Consider the following 17,915-nt stretch of genomic DNA (forward strand, 5'->3'; position numbering starts at 1 on the left):
TGCAAACATGAAGTCCAAGTGACTCTGAGAAACAGGAATCACCCATCCCCCAATTCTTGCATGATCAGATTTTTGCTAATATCCCCTTACTCCCACCAATACATCACATGATTTCTGGAGCTCTCCTAAGGCTCAGAAAACAGATTTTCACAGAGCTCAGAAAGAAGCTGAAGATAGCAAGGATCCCTTCAGTGAGCTCAAATATCTGTTTTTCCCCAGTAAGCTTCCTGATAAATACAGAGCTCTAAGGAGCCCCCTTCCAACGGGGAGCAATTTGCTGCTTCTAAGGCCCCCACCCTCATTTACTTCAATGCAACTCAGCAAAATTGTATAAGTAACCTCTGATGTACCTCAGGGAGAAGATAAAAAAAGCAAAACAGGGAGTATTTTTATGTGCAAGTAGAAAAACCTGCATTAAACCACATGGCTTTTCAGAAAGCTATCAAAGTTTATTGTCACATCAGTTAATATCCTAATTTGAGACACCATAAGGAATAAAATGCTACAAGTAACAACAGAAAATAAATTGAAAACCCTGCACTTACATGTAACTACAGCCACATAACTACCTTCTTTGAAGGTTTTTAAACAGAGGACAAACAGCCATCTGACAGCAATGCTGGTTTTGTGAACTTAGGCAGATCATGAGAGGGAGGGCAGGAAGGGCTGCATCCAGTGTTCCCTCTAAGCTGAGTTAGTGTGAGCTAGCTCACAGTTTTTGTCTCAAACATTTATGTCTTAGCTCAAGAAAAATGGCCCCAGAGCAAACTAATTTATGCAGAAACTCACAACTTTAATGCCAGTAACTCAAACAGAGTTTTTGCTCATAAGACTCCAGCGGGAGTATTAGTTGCATCAGTGCTTAGTTCTTATGGCCCCTTCTTACAATATCAGAGAAATGCTAATCAATCCTTTTGGGATAGGAAGCCATTTTCTCCAGGCCAGTTTGGCCAGGGATCCTGGAGGCTTTTTGCCACCTTCTGAGCATGGAGCAAGGGGGTCACTGAGGGTGCGGGCCGGAGGTACTTGTGAATTTCCTGAATTGTGCAAGGGGGTTGAATTAGATGACCCTAGTGGTCCCTTCCAACTCTATGATTCTATGAATCTTATGTTTCCTTTCTACTGTAAAGAAATTTGCTGAAAAAAGAAGCAGAAGATTTAGGGAGAATGTCAACTTCTCCTTAAATGTCTCCTTAAATCTGGAATTATACTCAGCATACCATATAAACCACGCTGACCGCAAGGCATATTCAGGGTTCCCCACTGGACAGACAGATGACAGCATATATTTATCATACAACCCAACGTCCATTATACCTCTTTGAACTTCAGTAGAAACTGCGTAGAATCCATGTCCAGAGGAAGACCAATATCTTCATTTTCAGGGAGGTAAAATACTTCTACAGATTTCCCATGTAGATGTGATTCAAAAGAATCTTCATCATCATCATCATAATCATCCTAAAAAGATATTAACTACTTTATTGAAGCTAAATATATCATTAAGTAACCAAGACAAAAACAATTACTGTCATAAATAATCAAGGTATCCAAAGTAAAGATTCTAAGCAAATAATGTAGAATATTTGCAATATGCCATATTATATTTTAATTGCTACCTGTTCTGCATCATTGGTATACTGCTGCTCCAGCAAGCACCTCTCCTGTTCCAATGTCTCATTAATTAGGCGAGCTACTTCACTCTGGGTTCCTGGTTTTTCTCTTCCAATAAGAAACCTAAAGAAAACTCACCAGTTAGTTAATAGAAACTAAGAGTCTCTTATACTAACTCTTCTGGTAGGAAAACATTTTAATTAGCATGGAACTTTTCTTTCTACTTCATTAATTATTTTATAAAGCAATACATACCTGACTGTACCTTTTGTGTTTTTTAGTACAGTTGCTGCAAAAAACTGGGTTACTCCTACAAGACTCGTACCATCCACCTCAATGATCTGATCATTTACTTGGATTCTAAAATGCAAAGAAAGAAATAAAACTTTACATTTAGCACTGTTTTTGATCTGAGGGGAAAAAATGTTCACCAAAAATGATAGCTTATTCAGTCACTATGCCATATGAAGAACTTTCAACCTGCTATCAGTCTTGGGGTTGCACAACTCTCCCAACACAATAAAAAAGGGAGAGTGGACAGGAAAACAGCATTGGAGAGAGGGTTGAAGCTTCTTCTCCATGCATATTGAAACGCCAGTCCAAACTGCAAGCAGAAAGTAGGGCCCATAATTCTAACCTGCCTGTTACACAGATAAGGACTGCAAACTTAGCCTTTTACAAACTGTATACTAGGGATGGGCACAAACTGGCTCACGAGCCATAATCCAGCACAAAAGTGTGCCTGTTCGGCGCCCCTAAACCAACATTCGGGAAAGGTGCCTTCCCCAAACATCTACTGGACTTTTGTCCAGTTTGCCTGTTCAAGAAGATATTGGATTTATATCCCGCCCTCCACTCCGAAGAGTCTCAGAGCGGCTCACAATCTCCTTTACCTTCCTCCCCCACAACAGTCACCCTGTGAGGTGGGTGGGGCTGGAGAGGGCTCTCACAGCAGCTGCCCTTTCAAGGACAACCTCTGCCAGAGCTATGGCTGACCCAAGGCCATGCTAGCAGGTGCAAGTGGAGGAGTGGGGAATCAAACACGGTTCTCCCAGGTAAGAGTCCACACACTTAACCACTACACCAAACCGGCTCTCCGTTTAAACCTAACAGCTGTGTGGTGTGGGGTCCACAGCTGAGCTGTTAGGTTGAAATGGCTGGCAGCCATTATACCCATCAGTTTCACTATCCCACTTCAAAGCTGGGGGAAGCAAAATACCCTTACTGTGGGATCCCCCCATTTTCTCCCAGCCACAGCAAGCCGTAGGTCATAAGAAAGAGGAAACTGAACTCGCCAGGAAGTCCTGAAATGGATTTGCATATCATATGCATGAGGTGTACTTTTTCAAAACTTCTGCCCTCATCCGTACCATCATACCCCGGCACTTGCCATTTTTCCTTGCATCACTCAAAGCCTGCTAGCAGGGGAAGTATCTATGTGGATGCTCTGTTGCTAAAGAATACTAGAGGCAAAAGTGAATCCACAACAGAAAATCATTGTCCTGTGGATACAACAGTTATGTTGTTTGAAATATCTTTAAAAATCTCAACAATGTTACAAGACACCATATCATTATTCAATCTAGTCTATCAAATTTGCAGATGACAGACTTTTACACAAAAAGTGGCAAAAACCTCCCAAAGGTCTACCAGTCTACAGCTTTACATTGACATTCTTTGGGCTTCAAAGTTTGGCTGCAATCTTGCGCATAGCAAATCCTTACTTTAATGGGATTTAAGCAGCCTAGTTGTTGCGTGCTGGATTGCAGCCTTAAATACCCTGTAATTACAGCCACTTCAATGATCTTAATTCTGCATCCTTGGACATACATGTTTACTAATATTCATAGTTCCATGTAATTCAAATTCCTCATAATTCTAATACAAGCTTTACTACAATATATCAATGGAGCTGTTCAGATGTACCTCTTCACCTTGAGCCCCCTTGAGCTTTGAGACCAAAAGCAGCTATCAAGTTCATGAGCCTCCTTTCTCCACTGCTTATCATGCACAGATGAAAATGACTACATGGAGAGATCTTGATTGTGAGTGCTAGCACACTGAGAAGAGTGCAGAAAGGAGCATGTAAGACTAAAAGCTTTTTCTAATCTCCCAACACAGAGAATTTGGGAGAAGTAGCAACATTTCAACAAGCCCAGTGAATGGACAGCTTAAAACATTGTACTGCCCAATGGAATATTTCACTATATTCTAGGCAATGGTGGTGGTGGTGGTGGTGGTAGAAAGCACCATCAAGTTGCAGCTGACTTATGTGACCCCCTAAGGGTTTTCAAGGTAAGCAACATACAGAGGTAGTTTGGCCTTGCCTCCCTCCACGCTACAACCCTTGGTGGTCTCCCATTCAAATACCAACCAGGGCTGACCAGATTTAGCTTCCAGGATCTGATGAGACTGGGCTAGCCTAGGATATCCAGAACTTCTAAGCAATACACTTTGCATATCTGATGTGACTAGTTTAGAAAACTGAAACTATGTTCTTCTCTTTCAGTGGCATCTCCCGTTACTCTGTCCTTCTAAATCAGAGTCCTACAGGTTCTAACAGTGACTATGGCAGAGTGGATAAAGACAGTTCAAGAAATATATTAGTTAGAAGACTGAAAACAGTTTAAGTCCATGATGTAATCTGTCACCTTTCTGATTTAAATAAATTCCATAATACAAAAGATTCTCAGCCATGCCCCTTAACAGCATATTAATAGTGTTAGAGTTGGACTATCAGTGAATGGCAAAACTTGATGATGCATAGTCCTCTACAATGCATTTTGGTCACCATGCAACTATAAACCCTTCTTCAAGAAAGAGCACGCAAAACCAAACATTTCTACTGAAAACTCACCGACCATCCTTCTGTGCAGCGCCACCTTCTGTTATTGTTTTCACAAAAATTCCAAGCTTTTCCAGTCCCTGGTCTGCACCAACACCCATTCCAATAATACTGATACCTAAACCACTGTCACCTACAATTTACAAAAATAAAAACTACATTTTAAAAACTAGTTCAATAGCTACAGTTAAATCTCTATCACACACATTGGGGAGGGACGGTGGCTCAGTGGTAGAGCATCTGCTTGGTAAGCAGAAGGTCCCAGATTCAATCCCCAGCATCTCCAACTAAAAAGGGTCCAAGCAAGTAGGCGTGACAAAACCTCAGCTTGAGACCCTGGAGAGTCGCTGCCAGTCTGAGTAGACAATACTGACTTTGATGGACCAAGGGTCTGATTCAGTATAAGGCAGCTTCATATGTTCATATGCAAACTGTTGAATCATGAACAATAAGGCACTAACAGAGCAATCCTAATTAAGTTCAGTCAGAATTCTACTCAGATCTTTCAATGGAACTTAGTCCCAGAAAAGTTTTGTTAGACCTGGGACCACCATGAAATATTCAGGAGGCAGTCTTTCTGCTGAGCAGAAAAAGGTCTACATTTCTACACATCAGATTTTTAGAACTCTTTGGGTGTCCAATTTTTCCATCCCTAATAATTAATCTATTTTTACTACAAGAGTACCTTTTTCAATTTCCACAGGAAAAACTTCCATTTTCTCCACCCGTTTCTCAAGTTCATATTCTGCTGATGCTGCCACAGGGTCAACTTCTTCATTACGCCTATCATAGTCTTCATTTGAGTAGGTACTGAAAACCTGAATTAAAAAGTAATTTTAGAAGTTTTTCACTCAGGTAAGCTGACAAGATCTTAAAATAGATAGTATTTAAATACAGAGTGCACTAATTTTGTATCACCCTGCAAGCAGTATGCAGTAACATCCATATGAACTCAGCATCAAAAAGGAGCTCAGTTTCTTATTAGCTCAGATTGCACAGCAAATACAATAACCTTTAATTATGTATATATGAAGGACATATATGTATAATTGATTTTGCCTCCACAACTCATTTTCAAATGGCATGTTACCGGGGGGGGGGGGGAGAGAATAGAATGAACGAAAAATATGAAGACAGGAGGTAAGTGGAGTATAATCATAGAGGCAAAAGATGACAGTAGCCATGGAGAGAAAGAAAAAGAGCTGTATAAGAAAACGAATTCCCATTTCCCAACCAGTTTTTCTTTAACATACTGGTATTAAGCACATTGTTCAAGCTCACTGCAGGACATTTTGAGAAACATCCCAGCCAAAGCATACTTGAAGTCATATGCTAAATATTATGTTTTCTACATGGAGAAGCCAAAAATCCACACTGAAGTCATATGCTAAATACTATGTTTTCTATATGGAGAAGCCAAAATCCACACTGAAAGCAATTCTATTTTTTTCCTTTTTTAAGGAAAGGGGTTTAAAAAGTCTTAGCAGTTCTATATTGAAACTGAAAATTGTTCAGAGTCAAATTGTTTTCCAAGATCATGAAATACCACCTAGAACTGTATTTAGTAATCATCGCTGTAGATGAACTTCTCAATCTTTATTTTCTATAGACAAATCCCACAGTAAATAGTGTATTTGCTATGATACTGGCTAAATACAGTTACACATTATGTTTTGGAGAATCCTTTGTTTAGACTAAAACAAAATTAAATGGGCAACATGCTTCCATGCAGCTGCCTAGTTCAGAAGGTGAGTCACTCAGTCAAAACAGCAACTATTATACTAGCATAATTGTACTATCTTATAGAAAAATCTTATCTTATAAATGGAAGAGGAACATAAGAACATAAGAAAGGCCATGTTGGATCAGGACAATGGCCCATCCAGTCCAACACCGTGTCACACAGTGGCCAAAAAACCAACTGCCATCAGGAGGTTCACCAGTGGGAGCAGGACATTAGAAGCCCTCCCACTGTGCCCCCTAAGCACCAATACAGAGCATCATTGCCCCAGACAGAGTTCCAACAATACGCTGTGGCTAATAGCCACTGATGGATCTCTGCTCCAGATGTTTATCCAATCCCCTCCTGAAGCTATCTTTTATTTCTTCATACATAGGTGAGCAACCTGAAGATCATCCAAACAGTCCAGAATCTTAAGAGGTTATATACACTCACAACTGTAAATTATGTACCAACCACACAAGATATTAATAAGTTACGGACATAATCTGTCATCTTTCTGATTTAAATAAATTCCATAATACAAGAGACTATCAGCTATGTCCCTTAATGGCATATTAGTGGGAACAGAAGAACCAGTACGGTAGTTCTTCTGGTTCAGAAGTGTGAGGCTGAGTGACTCACTTTCTGAACTAGGCAGTAACCAGTAAGAAGCAAAAATAATACTGTAAGGCACTTGCAGTGTGCTGTGTCGCCACTGATGCAATACCCAAAGCACAGTAGCCATAAAATGTAACTGCTTAAAAAGCATTCTCTGAATAAAGGACCTCGCTCTGAAAGTTATACTACTTTCCACAAAAAGGGGTAGATTTCATGGATTAAATGTACAACAAAAAGGATAGAGTTTCAGCAGCTGAGAACATTGCTGTTTTAGGACTGAGACTGAAGTGAAGTAGATCCCATGCAGCCTTTAGCAGTCAATGATCCTCTCAGGACTCAGGCACTGAAAGGACCTTTACAGCCAACACTTGGGCTGCCACTGACTAAAAGCTGTCTCCTATTTCCAAGTTAGATTCTGGACAATGCAAGTAAGCTGTATCTTTCTCCCCCACTGTATCCACAGCCCGAAGGAAAAAAAATCAATCACCCTTAGCACATAAGCATTAAATTTACCCCTTCAACACTTGAATGAGTTTAAAGCAACACAGTGTTTTAAAGGGTCCTTTCAAGAGCCTTGCTTCCACTGTTTGTTCGCTTCAAAAGCCCTGCACACACAGCACAGGTATACAAGGCAACATGTACAAAGATGTAAGAATCAAGTGCACTGGCTTGCCCTGCCTGCTCATGTTCAGCCTAATGTGAGTACAAACTGAATACACAGTGGTGCTGTACCAATTATGAGAAATGCCGGTGTTCCTGATTGCTGCAGCCTGTTTCTGCAATCTGCACATATAAAGTTCAGAGCTCAGTCCTGCTCTCCTTCTACATACATTGCTCTGTTTACACACAGTCTTGCATACAGGGGCAGTAAAATGCACAAGCTGCTCAATGTTCCTAGAATTTTGAACTTTAGCTTTCAATAGACAGTAAAGGTGTTGTGCAATTACACTCAGGTAAATTTTTAGAAATTGGGCACTCAATCTAGAACAAATGCTTGTCCAACAATTCAGCCTTCTTAAATATAAAAAAAAAAATATGACTAGGATGAATGTTCAAAGGCAGGGGCAAGTCCAGAGTGCTCAGTCCTGCTTATCCTCTACACACATTGCCCTGCATATACACATGTCTTCCCTACAGGAGAAATAAGATGTACAAGCTGCTCAGTACATATTTTAAAAATATGATTTACCTGTAACAAATTTTTAGCTCAGCCACATAATTACAACTAAAGAAAGAGAATCTAATAGCAAAGTACAGCCAGCCACCAGTTTTGTTTTTCACTTTTCTTTGGAGGTTTTTATTTGTTTTCGTTTGGGGTATGACAACATTAATGTGTAGCATGAAGTTTCCAATTTAACGTACAGAAGATCACTATCTCTGGTTTCCCCAAATATAATGGCACCTTTAACATTCCCAGCAGATGAGTACCCATTAAATAGCTAATGTAGTTAATCTGAGCTAGACCTATGCATACACTCTGCAATACCAAAAGAATGTCAACTCTGCAAAAATATGGATTTATCCTAGTCACTTTAAATAAATTCTGACAAAGTACTGGTAACTACCATCAGTATGCTAACACCAAAACATTTAAAAAAGCGGAAAAAATGCAGGCACAGCAAAATGATCAGTATAAGCACCTCTTAAGATCCACAACTATTTCAACAACAACGAGCACTCATACTGCATGGCATAATATGACATTATGGTCAGGGCCACCAGCCAGCAGCTAGTATTTCGCTTTTTCCTATGTGACCAATTTCTGTTTGATACCTATATGACTCATACAGCAAAGGACAAAAATAAGTGTGAGACTAGAGGGTCCTCAAATCCATGTATTGCATTTGCCATAACAAAGGTTTGCCATCCCTCCCATACAAGAATATGACAAAGCTGAATGATCCCTGCTTCTTCTACGCACCCTTCTGCCTCAGCAACACTTGGCAACCAACATGCTCCCTTTTCCACTTTCTAAGCACCTTTCATCACTTCTTCATATTCAGCGTATGGGTCATCTCTTCCAGTTCAAGGTGACAGAGCAATGCAGGCATTTGCACCACACAATAACAGCAGCAGATCACATACAGAACACCAGATGGAGGGGAAGGGAGGGAGAGGATCACCTCAGCAATGCTGGCACTGTAAAGGCAAGGAAGGAAGTCATTGTAGTAGCCACAGAGACGGGCAGAGAGTGGCGAGGAATGGTAGTAGCAAAATCGGGAAGAGGAAAAGAATCAAGGCCTTTCCACAGCGAGATGCAGTTTAAACAACACCTTTCAGGCAAACACGATATGATATGGATAACCCCCCGTTGACCTCGGAGCTGGAGAGGAAGATAAAGATTTTAACTTGGTGATACACTGCTAAGTACACAGAGTCCTGAGTCTGCTCTCCAGGACAGAGGTGTGGCTTTGTCAAATTTATCTACTAAATCCTCTTCATGAACTCCTGATAAAATTCAAATGATCCCTGCTCAGAAGATTTTCAATCCATCATCAAATAAAATCTTCTAATTAATACATATTTCTTGAATGGCCAAAGTTGCTTAACGTCAGAGTCACACAAAATAAATGTCAGATGTTTGAGAACCACAAAACATGAACTTCAGATGTTTGAGAGCAGGCAGACAAATAGATGGCAAAGGTGGGAAGAAAGCAACTTTAAATGCATTCTCCAAGCCACCAGCTGGTTTGGCTTGGCAAAGTGATTTAAAGAGAGAAATGCCTTCTCCAAGCCAGCCAACAGGGCACTGGGGGCTTGGAGAGCCACACAATATGTGTGAAAGAGACACATGTGGCTCCAGAGCCACAGTTTGGCCAACCGTCTTAGAATTTATAAAAACTGAAGTGTTCTAAGAAGATCCATACACTTATAAAAGTAAAGCATGTATAGCTCTGGAACAATGCAGATCTTTAACTGCACTTAACCACAAAGCCACATACTCCTGATAACCGCTCACTGCTGTAAACTGTCATCTTTCCTCCATGTCATCTTTAACCACAGTTCGGTTATGGCTCTGGTTGGTGAAGATACAAACACTAATCCAACTCTCATAAGAGTCAGGGTTTTATGCAGATTTGCACCACAGGTCAGGAAGGAAACTGTTTAGCATAACCATAGTTATGCTGATGCTGACTAGGGAGGGAAGTTCATGCCACAGAAATAAGGAGAAAGGAGAAGGGAGCATCTAAGCATAGAGACAACCATAGTTATGTGATCAAAAACGTTACATCTGAGCTAGGAAAGGAAAGGTCCCCTGTGCAAGCACCAGTCGTTTCCAACTCTGGCGTGACGTTGCTTTCACGTTTTCATGGCAGACTTTTTAAGGGGTGGTTTGCCATTGCCTTCCCCAGTCATCTACACTTCCCCCCCAGCAAGTTGGGTACTCATTTTACCAACCTCGGAAGAATGGAAGGCTGAGTCAACCTCGAGCTGGCTACCTGAAAACCCAGCTTCCGTCGGGGATCGAACTTGGGTTGTGAGCAGAGCTTAGGACTGCAGTACTGCAGCTTTAACACTCTGCGCCACGGGGCTCTCTATCTGAGCTAGACCTATGCATAAATGCACTGAATATAAAAATTTGCCTAATCCTGAGATTACCAACAAGGCAAAAGACAAACACTGGTTTTTACTGAGGCAAAATAAGAACAAATGTCAAAGTCATTATGGTAAATAGGTCAACTGAGTATCTTTAAATGGACAGTGAAACAAAAATCTCACATGATGATGAATTCTCACCATTGATCATCTCAAATTTCCCCATGGGCTACAAATGAGGTTTTGAAACTCTGAAAACCTAACAACTGGCTTCAGTCTGAAATTGTTCACTGTATATGTCATAAGCTTCAAATGTTTTAACTAAGGCCAAGTTGACATTAAATGATTATTTTGCAAAAAGAATGTACACAATTCTGAATTGTGTTTTCAAAAAAACACAAATGTGTTTTTGTCCTCATATAATTTTTAGACTACCCTTTTGAAACTTTAGTGTTTGAACAGTGGACCTTTTTTAATCAAGCCTATATAAATTTTCTTTATAATAATAAGTATAGTAATGTAGTTAGCCTAACAAACTCAGTTATGGGCCTCTACTAGGATAGCAATATAGGCCTCTATGCATAGGACTGGCTGCAGTTCAAGAATTCACATGTATATGTCATATTACTATGACTGATGTCAGTTTTGACTAAAGATTAGAATGGCTCACCATGAGTGCAGTTTCAGGTGCATTATGGGGGTGGGGGTGCCACTGCCAGTGATGGAGTATACCAGGGGTGGCCAACGGTAGTTCTCCAGATGTTTTTTGCGTACAACTCCCATCAGCCCCAGCCATTGGCCATGCTGGAGAGCTACCGTTGGCCACCTCTGGAGTATACAGTGCTCACACAAATGGTATAGACATGATGTGCCTACTAATTTCTTAAGGTAAGTAGGAAACTATAGAGAAATATTGTGTATAAAAGTAAATTCTACAAAAATTAAAATGGGATATGAGTTGTGAAAGATTGTATGAAATTCCAGAATTACAGTACAATTCTAAATATTCAGCAGGAAGTCCCACTGTGTTTACTGTCCTTAGTAAGCACAAAGACTGGAGCCTCAAACACATTACTAAGTCTCAGAAACTTATTAGAAGAGCATTACAAAAACATTACAAATTTTTGCTCACGTCCTACAGAATACAGAAGTCTAAGCTATGTTTCATACACTTTTAAATTTTTGTCTATGATTATTACGATATAACTGACCTCCCTAAATTAACAAAGATTACCGTACTTTGTGTTCTATAACCGCCCACTTAGCATTGCTTAAATTTTGGATTGGATCCAGCCAGCTTTTCACTTGCTCAATTTCCCTCCTTACTACAGCCCCATCCCCCCCCAAGGCTTGCATGCATGCATATCCAATGACCCCCCATTATAATCTTTGCCGGGGGGGGGGGGATAAAACACCCTCATAAGAACATAAGAGAAGCCATGTTAGATCAGGCAAATGGCCCATCCAGTCCAACACTCTGTGTCACACAGTGGCCAAAAAAATTATATATATATATATATACACACACACACACATACATATACACACTGTGGCTAACAGCCACTCTCTCCTTACTTAAAAAAATTACTAGCAGAAATGATGGTTGTATCCAGCTCTTTATCTTTTTGCCCTTAATAAGTACATGTACTGCACACTAAGAATACAATTTAAAGTTATCAAAGATATTCACACCATAGTGACTCAGAGAAGCTGTTTCTAGACATGATAAAAACATAAGAGTCCTACTGGATCAGACCAGTGGTCCATCTAGTCCAGAATCCTGCTTCCCACAGTGGCCAACCAGTTGTCATGAAGGGCCAACAAGCAGAGTCCAAAGCCTTAGATAACTGTCTTAAGATCATTCACACCAGACCATGCAAAAGTAATTAAGGACCACTTTGACTATCAGTACTGTCTCTTGCAAACCTATTGCAATATTAATTATATGTCCATGCATAATATAAATTGATAAAATAGAAAACAATTTCTTCTCCAACAAAAAAGGTTACAGGATATTCTTAACCACTTCTCCCTAAACCCACAAAATGATATTTGAGTTAACTATGTTAGGCACAATGTTCTATATAAATTGTTTAAACTTTATATTCCTGTTCTATGCATATTCAGCAGCCCTGCTGGCATTGAAAGGGACTTGCTTCTGAGTAAATGTGTGGATCAGGCTTTCTCTCTTTTGACATACACTTATCAGTCCTGATCATCACTAAAATTAAATCAGCTAATTATGATTAAATCAGTAAATTACAACCAAAAATTTACAGAATGAATTTCCAGAGTTTAAAATTGTTTGAAAATAATAATAAAGTACAGCACTGTAAACATTTAAACTCCTGGAAAAAGTACCATCAAAACTGACACTAGGAAAAAGAAAAGTCAAAACAGAGTATCCAGAATACTTTACCTTGATTGGAGCGGTGGAAAACTTTACTTTCCTATGTAGATCAAGATCTTCTTCCTCGGAAAGTCCAGGAAATTCCTCATAATCACTATCATAGTCGCAGCCTTCCTCTGCCAAGGTTTCTTCCCCTTCAAGGTCCTGATTATATGCTTCTGTTTCTCTGCCATCATCAAAAGCTTCATTTTCTATACCAAATGCACTGGAAGAGAATCCACTAAAATTCTCTCTCAGGTCTATTTGCTGTTCTTCCTCCTCTTCTTCACTACCCCCTATTTGTTCTACCTGGCCTTGCTCTCTTGTTTGAACTTCCTCCAGTGCTACTATCTCTCTTACCCCTTTATCACTGGATTCACTGCACACACTAAGTTCCTCTACTTCCTCAAATGTGAGGCCATTTCCTTCTGCAAGTCCCTTCCCTTCAGCACCCCTTTTTGGGAACCTGAGTGGTTTCTTCTCCTGGAAGACATTCACTTCCCCCACAATTTCATCCCTTGAAATTTCATTCTGCACTACAATCAATTCTGCTCTAACAACTTCTATCTCAGATATTTTTATGGGTGTTCTGTCCACTTTAGAAGAAGCACTGTAAGTATCCTGTGGATCCCTTTCAGAAGTTGTTTTAGATGCTTCCTCAGCAGCCATACTTAGCTCATCCCTTTCAACAATGCTGCTGCTGAAAACAGCAGGTGTTGCAGGTGGCTGATTCTGCTTCAAGCCTTGTTCTTCATTAACCATTGGCAATTCCCAACTACAGAACACTACCTCGCCAGGACTTGGAATACCTTCAGTTTTCAAAGTGTCTTTGGGATCCTCACTGTCACTGTCAGCCAAGAAACTCTCCAATCGCCTAGAAATAGGTCCAGCATTCAGCGATGATCTGCAGCTACCACTGGATTGCTGCAGCTTGCGCTCACTGCCTCCTTGACTTTCTGTTTTTCCTGGGGTAACCTGAGAACTCACTTCATGATTGAAATTAAAATGATCCACCACATTACTACCATTGGGAGAGAGAGAGTCATGTCTCCTGTCTTCAATCCTTTCACTTTTGTTGGAAGTACATCGTTCCACTGTGCTTGCTTTTTTTGTGTTCCTTTCAAAAAGCTTCCTAGTCTCAGAAAACTTCTCTGCTAAGGCAACTTTGTCTAGATTTCCCTCATCATTGTTGTGGATAATTTTGTCAGTTAAAGCACCAGAAAACAATGAATCCTGAGAGCCGCTGCCACTATTGAGAAGGTTATTTTTTTGAATGCAGAGAAAAGATGGACTGTTGGGAGAGGAAGGGCCAGAGTCAGTTGAAGGTGTTTTGGTGCCAGTCTTGGTCTCAGAGGATAGGCTGTTCTCACAACAAGAGGAAGCAGAAGAGCCACCCATTTGCATGAACATGTTTTTGATCTTGTGTACTCTGTTGCCATAGGTGACAGCTCTGCCACGAACATGTTGTTCATTGCCCCCTCCATTGGATGAGTTGGGTAGCTTTTGCTGAGGACCAGATTTGCTTGAAGCATTATCAGTGTTCACTGAATCAAAACTGCACTTAATGGCATGAAAATCAGCTTTATAGGCATTCCTGTGTGGAGAAGCACTTCTCAAAGTCCTCTCTCCTTTGCCTTCAGTCTTCATCATTGTCAAAAGGAGACAGCGTTCACTTCTTTAGGGGGGGAGGGGGAGGAAATGAAAACCAACAGCAGCTGCCCCTACTGCCCCCCACAATGCCTGGATACAAGCCTATTACAGACTGCAGAGAGAATGAGACTGGAAGACGCCTCTGGCCGGCTTATTCTTCTGAGCAGGCATTGAAGCGAGTTGTGGGAAAGAGGAACACACAGAGAGAGCAAGCGCTCCAGGACCGTATGTGGAAATACAGGATACTAATTGCACCGCTGATCCACTCCTATCCAGAAAACTATCTGCCAAAAAAAAAAAGTTAATGAGCTTGTGGCCTCACCCACTTAATGGCAAGCACTTCAACCTTGTCTCAAATGGAATTTCATACCCTGAGGAACAGCAAGAAACTTACCTCTGCTGTGTCCCACCAGACTGAAAGCAGAAGTGGAGGGGACGGGGAAAAGAAACAGAGACGCAAAACCACCTCTGGAATTCACCACATTAACAGGAACAAACTTCACTGGGTCATAGCCCTGGAGCCTGTTCTCACAGTCGAATTAAATGTGAAATGGTATAAATAAGAGAACAGCACTAAGCATGTACGGCCCAGTCCTACTCATCTGGGGATTAAACAGAAAAGAGCTTCCAGGGCCAAGGATGCAGCTTGCAGTCAGACTGGATCCCCAGCACCCAAAAATATTCACACCAGCTAAAAGTCCCTATCTGGGACGAAAACAAATCTTTAAAAGGAAAAGAGGAAGAATCTCAGCCTAATGCCTTCCCTCAGGCGATTTTTCCCCCACCCTCACCTCAAGAGATTGGGCGCTCTGAGTACACCTCACAGCTCACTTCCTCAAAGAGGCCCTCCCCGTCTATCATTCCTGAGGGAGGCAGGGTGTGTGTACTTGTGAAAAAGGCGACAGTGAGCCCTTTGCAATAATTGTCTCCCCCAGGTCTTGAATTCAGCAGCTCACAGGAGCACCTTTCTGAGGGTTCCCCCTCTTCCTCCCCACCTACCTTGTCCATTGAATAGTTGGTGCAGCTGCATAACAATTCCTGGATTAGGAGAGCGGGCAGCAGGCCAGCCACCAGGAGCTTTGCCACAACCCCAGTAGCCCTCATTAGCCCCTGGAGAAGCCACGGCACCCTTTCTCCACTTCTTATGTGATTTTGGGTGGCAGGTGGCTTATTGGCTGTGTGGGCGGGGGCGGCCAAGGAGAGCCCCAGGTGAGCGAGGCCTGCTTGGGCTGGCTGGATCTTTAGCCAGCCCAAGCAGGCCTTGCTAGCCTGGGGCTCTCTTTTCTTGTATCAGGTTGCTGTTGGCTGGTTGGGGGGGGGGGGCGGCGGCATATGCTATTGAGTTATTATTATTGAGTTATTCTCAACTTTACTATGCCTTTTGCTGTAACCCCTTTTTATTTCAATAAAGTTTGATTGGTTTGTTTAAACAAAAATAAATTATGCTGATGATCTCCACCACCTACAAAACGACCCCTGGTTTCCCCGCGTCCCCTCCTCGGCCTTCCCCAACCCCCTCAACGGGGACTTCGCTTCCATTTCCCAGCCAGGAATGTCAACCATTCCGGCCCAAACTTGGGGCTTCTTCCTTTGCGAAGAGCCAGCCAGGCCAGCTCCTCCTCCCTGCCGCCGCCGGGCTGGGAATGGGGAGGACGAAGAGCGAGAAGGGGAGGCGGATCGCACAACGGAGCCCCCCGCCGCAAACTCCTCGGTCCTTTCTTCCTTAGCGGCGGCGCGCCTCCCCAGCCCAGCAAATAAACACAAGGGGAAACTTTCCTGAGCTCAGCCTACCATAAGACTTACTCACCTGAGGTCAAGTCTAGTCCCGGCGCGGCTCCTTCTTCTTTGCTTAGCTTGGGCTTCCCCGCTCGCCGTTTCCCTCAGCCGGCGAACACAAAACGTTATCTCCAACCCCCGCCGGTTCTTGCCCTATATATTATTTTTTTCATTCCACACACCCCGCCAAACTATTCGCTCGCCCGCCCGCTCCTGCCACTGTTGACTGACTTTTAGCGCGCCCGCCCGCACGGCCGGGTTAGTTTTTAATAGTGGGTTCACCCCCCCCCCCCACTCTCTCTCTCTTTTCCCCCCTCCCTCAGGGCCGCGCGGGCGGGCGGGTGCGCGCGCGAGACTGTGTGCCTGAGCGCGCTCTCTCGTTCTCTTCCCCGCCCCCCTCTTCCCCTTGCCCCGGCTCCCACACAAAAGAAGAGCCTGCTCTCTCGCTTCTTTCCCTAAGTCCGCGTATGGAAGGAGGCGGGGTTGAGACTCGGGCACAGGAGGGAGGGGGGAGAGAGGAAAGAGGCGAGCGTGTCTAAGTTCTAAAGGAAACGCCTCCTTTATCCGTTGGGATATACCATATTGGGATAAAGGGGTTTGGGTGATACCATGTGAGGGACGGTCCTGGAAAAAAGAAAAGGGCTCGTTAGCGCCTATTGTTCCAAGTTTGCCTTTGCCTGGTGCGGGGTAGCAGCTGGGACGCGCTGTGATTTTGGTGTCACTCCGCAGAGCAAAGAGACTCCTGGGACTTATTTATCTGCCGATTTCCATTTCTCAGGCGCCTCACAGAAGCCTGAGAAAGGAGGGAGGAGAGGGAATATTTGGGCTGCAATCTCAACAGAAGCCAGTGAACTATATTTAGGTTGCTTTTCTTTTTTCCGTTGTTGTTTTTTTTTTGAGGAGGGGGGGTTCCAGCTTCCGAGCACCAAGCATTTTCCTTTAATACGTGTTTTCTAAGACTAAACGTACATGGTAAAGGGAAGACAACTGGAAACTTTTAGCATTAACAATAATTAGCAGATAAATATTATTATTGGATGTTTCTGTCACTTATGTAAGGGTTTTGTGACAGTGATGCTTAAATCCAAATGTCTCAATTTGTTAATTTCACTACTCTGCGGTTGGATTTTAACGTTGTACCACTTTGCATTCTAAACCACTGCCCACCAGCTGTATGTAGCTCTACTCACTGTACCTCATTTCCTGTCTGAAGAAGTATGCATGCATGCATACGAAATCTTACATTCTGAATAAAACTTTGTTGGTCTTAAGGTTGCTGAAGAAGTATGCATGCATGCATACGAAAGCTTACATTCTGAATAAAACTTTGTTGGTCTTAAGGTTGCTACTGGACTCCTACTTTGTTAAGACCAGTCATTTAAAAGTTTTCCTCTGTACAGTTTTATGTGGATGGCATTCCCGGACAACCTGTTCATACAGACACTATGGAGTCTATGGAAATCCATGGAATCTACTTTTGAATGCATATGGGGGGGGGGGTTGTAACCGCATTCCTGCAATATTATCTGTGAGTAAGGCCACTGAATACAGTGGAACTTGAAAGTATGCTTTGTTGACTGGTTATTACCTTGCTGAGGTGTGCCACTGCATCAAAATTTGCTCTGGCACCATTTCATTTAGGTAACATACTGTTTCAGTCCAATAATATTTTTAAAATACAGTGGTGCCCTGAACTTAAAAAAAAAAAATTACAGAGCATGAATTTTGTAGGTTGCTACCTACTTCATTGCATGCTAGTGGAA

General features: G+C 42.2%; 1 protein-coding gene across 2 annotated transcripts in view; it reads right to left on the minus strand.

The window, feature by feature from the left end:
* The window catches only part of LOC132585447 (neurabin-1-like), a 70,667-nt gene extending 53,833 nt beyond the window's left edge, over positions 1–16,834 (minus strand). For both annotated transcript variants that reach the window (XM_060257345.1, XM_060257344.1), the window contains exons 1-7: positions 16,184–16,834; positions 12,757–14,660; positions 5,145–5,277; positions 4,472–4,592; positions 1,870–1,974; positions 1,620–1,737; positions 1,318–1,461 (exon numbers count right to left, since the gene is read on the minus strand). In XM_060257345.1, the coding sequence (XP_060113328.1) occupies positions 1,318–1,461; positions 1,620–1,737; positions 1,870–1,974; positions 4,472–4,592; positions 5,145–5,277; positions 12,757–14,376 (2,241 nt within the window). In that variant the 5' untranslated portion in view covers positions 14,377–14,660; positions 16,184–16,834. The remainder of the gene's footprint in view (positions 1–1,317; positions 1,462–1,619; positions 1,738–1,869; positions 1,975–4,471; positions 4,593–5,144; positions 5,278–12,756; positions 14,661–16,183) is intronic.
* Positions 16,835–17,915: the final 1,081 nt, after the last annotated feature.

The sequence above is a fragment of the Heteronotia binoei genome, chromosome 16, assembly GCF_032191835.1.
Source record: "Heteronotia binoei isolate CCM8104 ecotype False Entrance Well chromosome 16, APGP_CSIRO_Hbin_v1, whole genome shotgun sequence".
Classification (NCBI taxonomy): domain Eukaryota; kingdom Metazoa; phylum Chordata; class Lepidosauria; order Squamata; family Gekkonidae; genus Heteronotia; species Heteronotia binoei.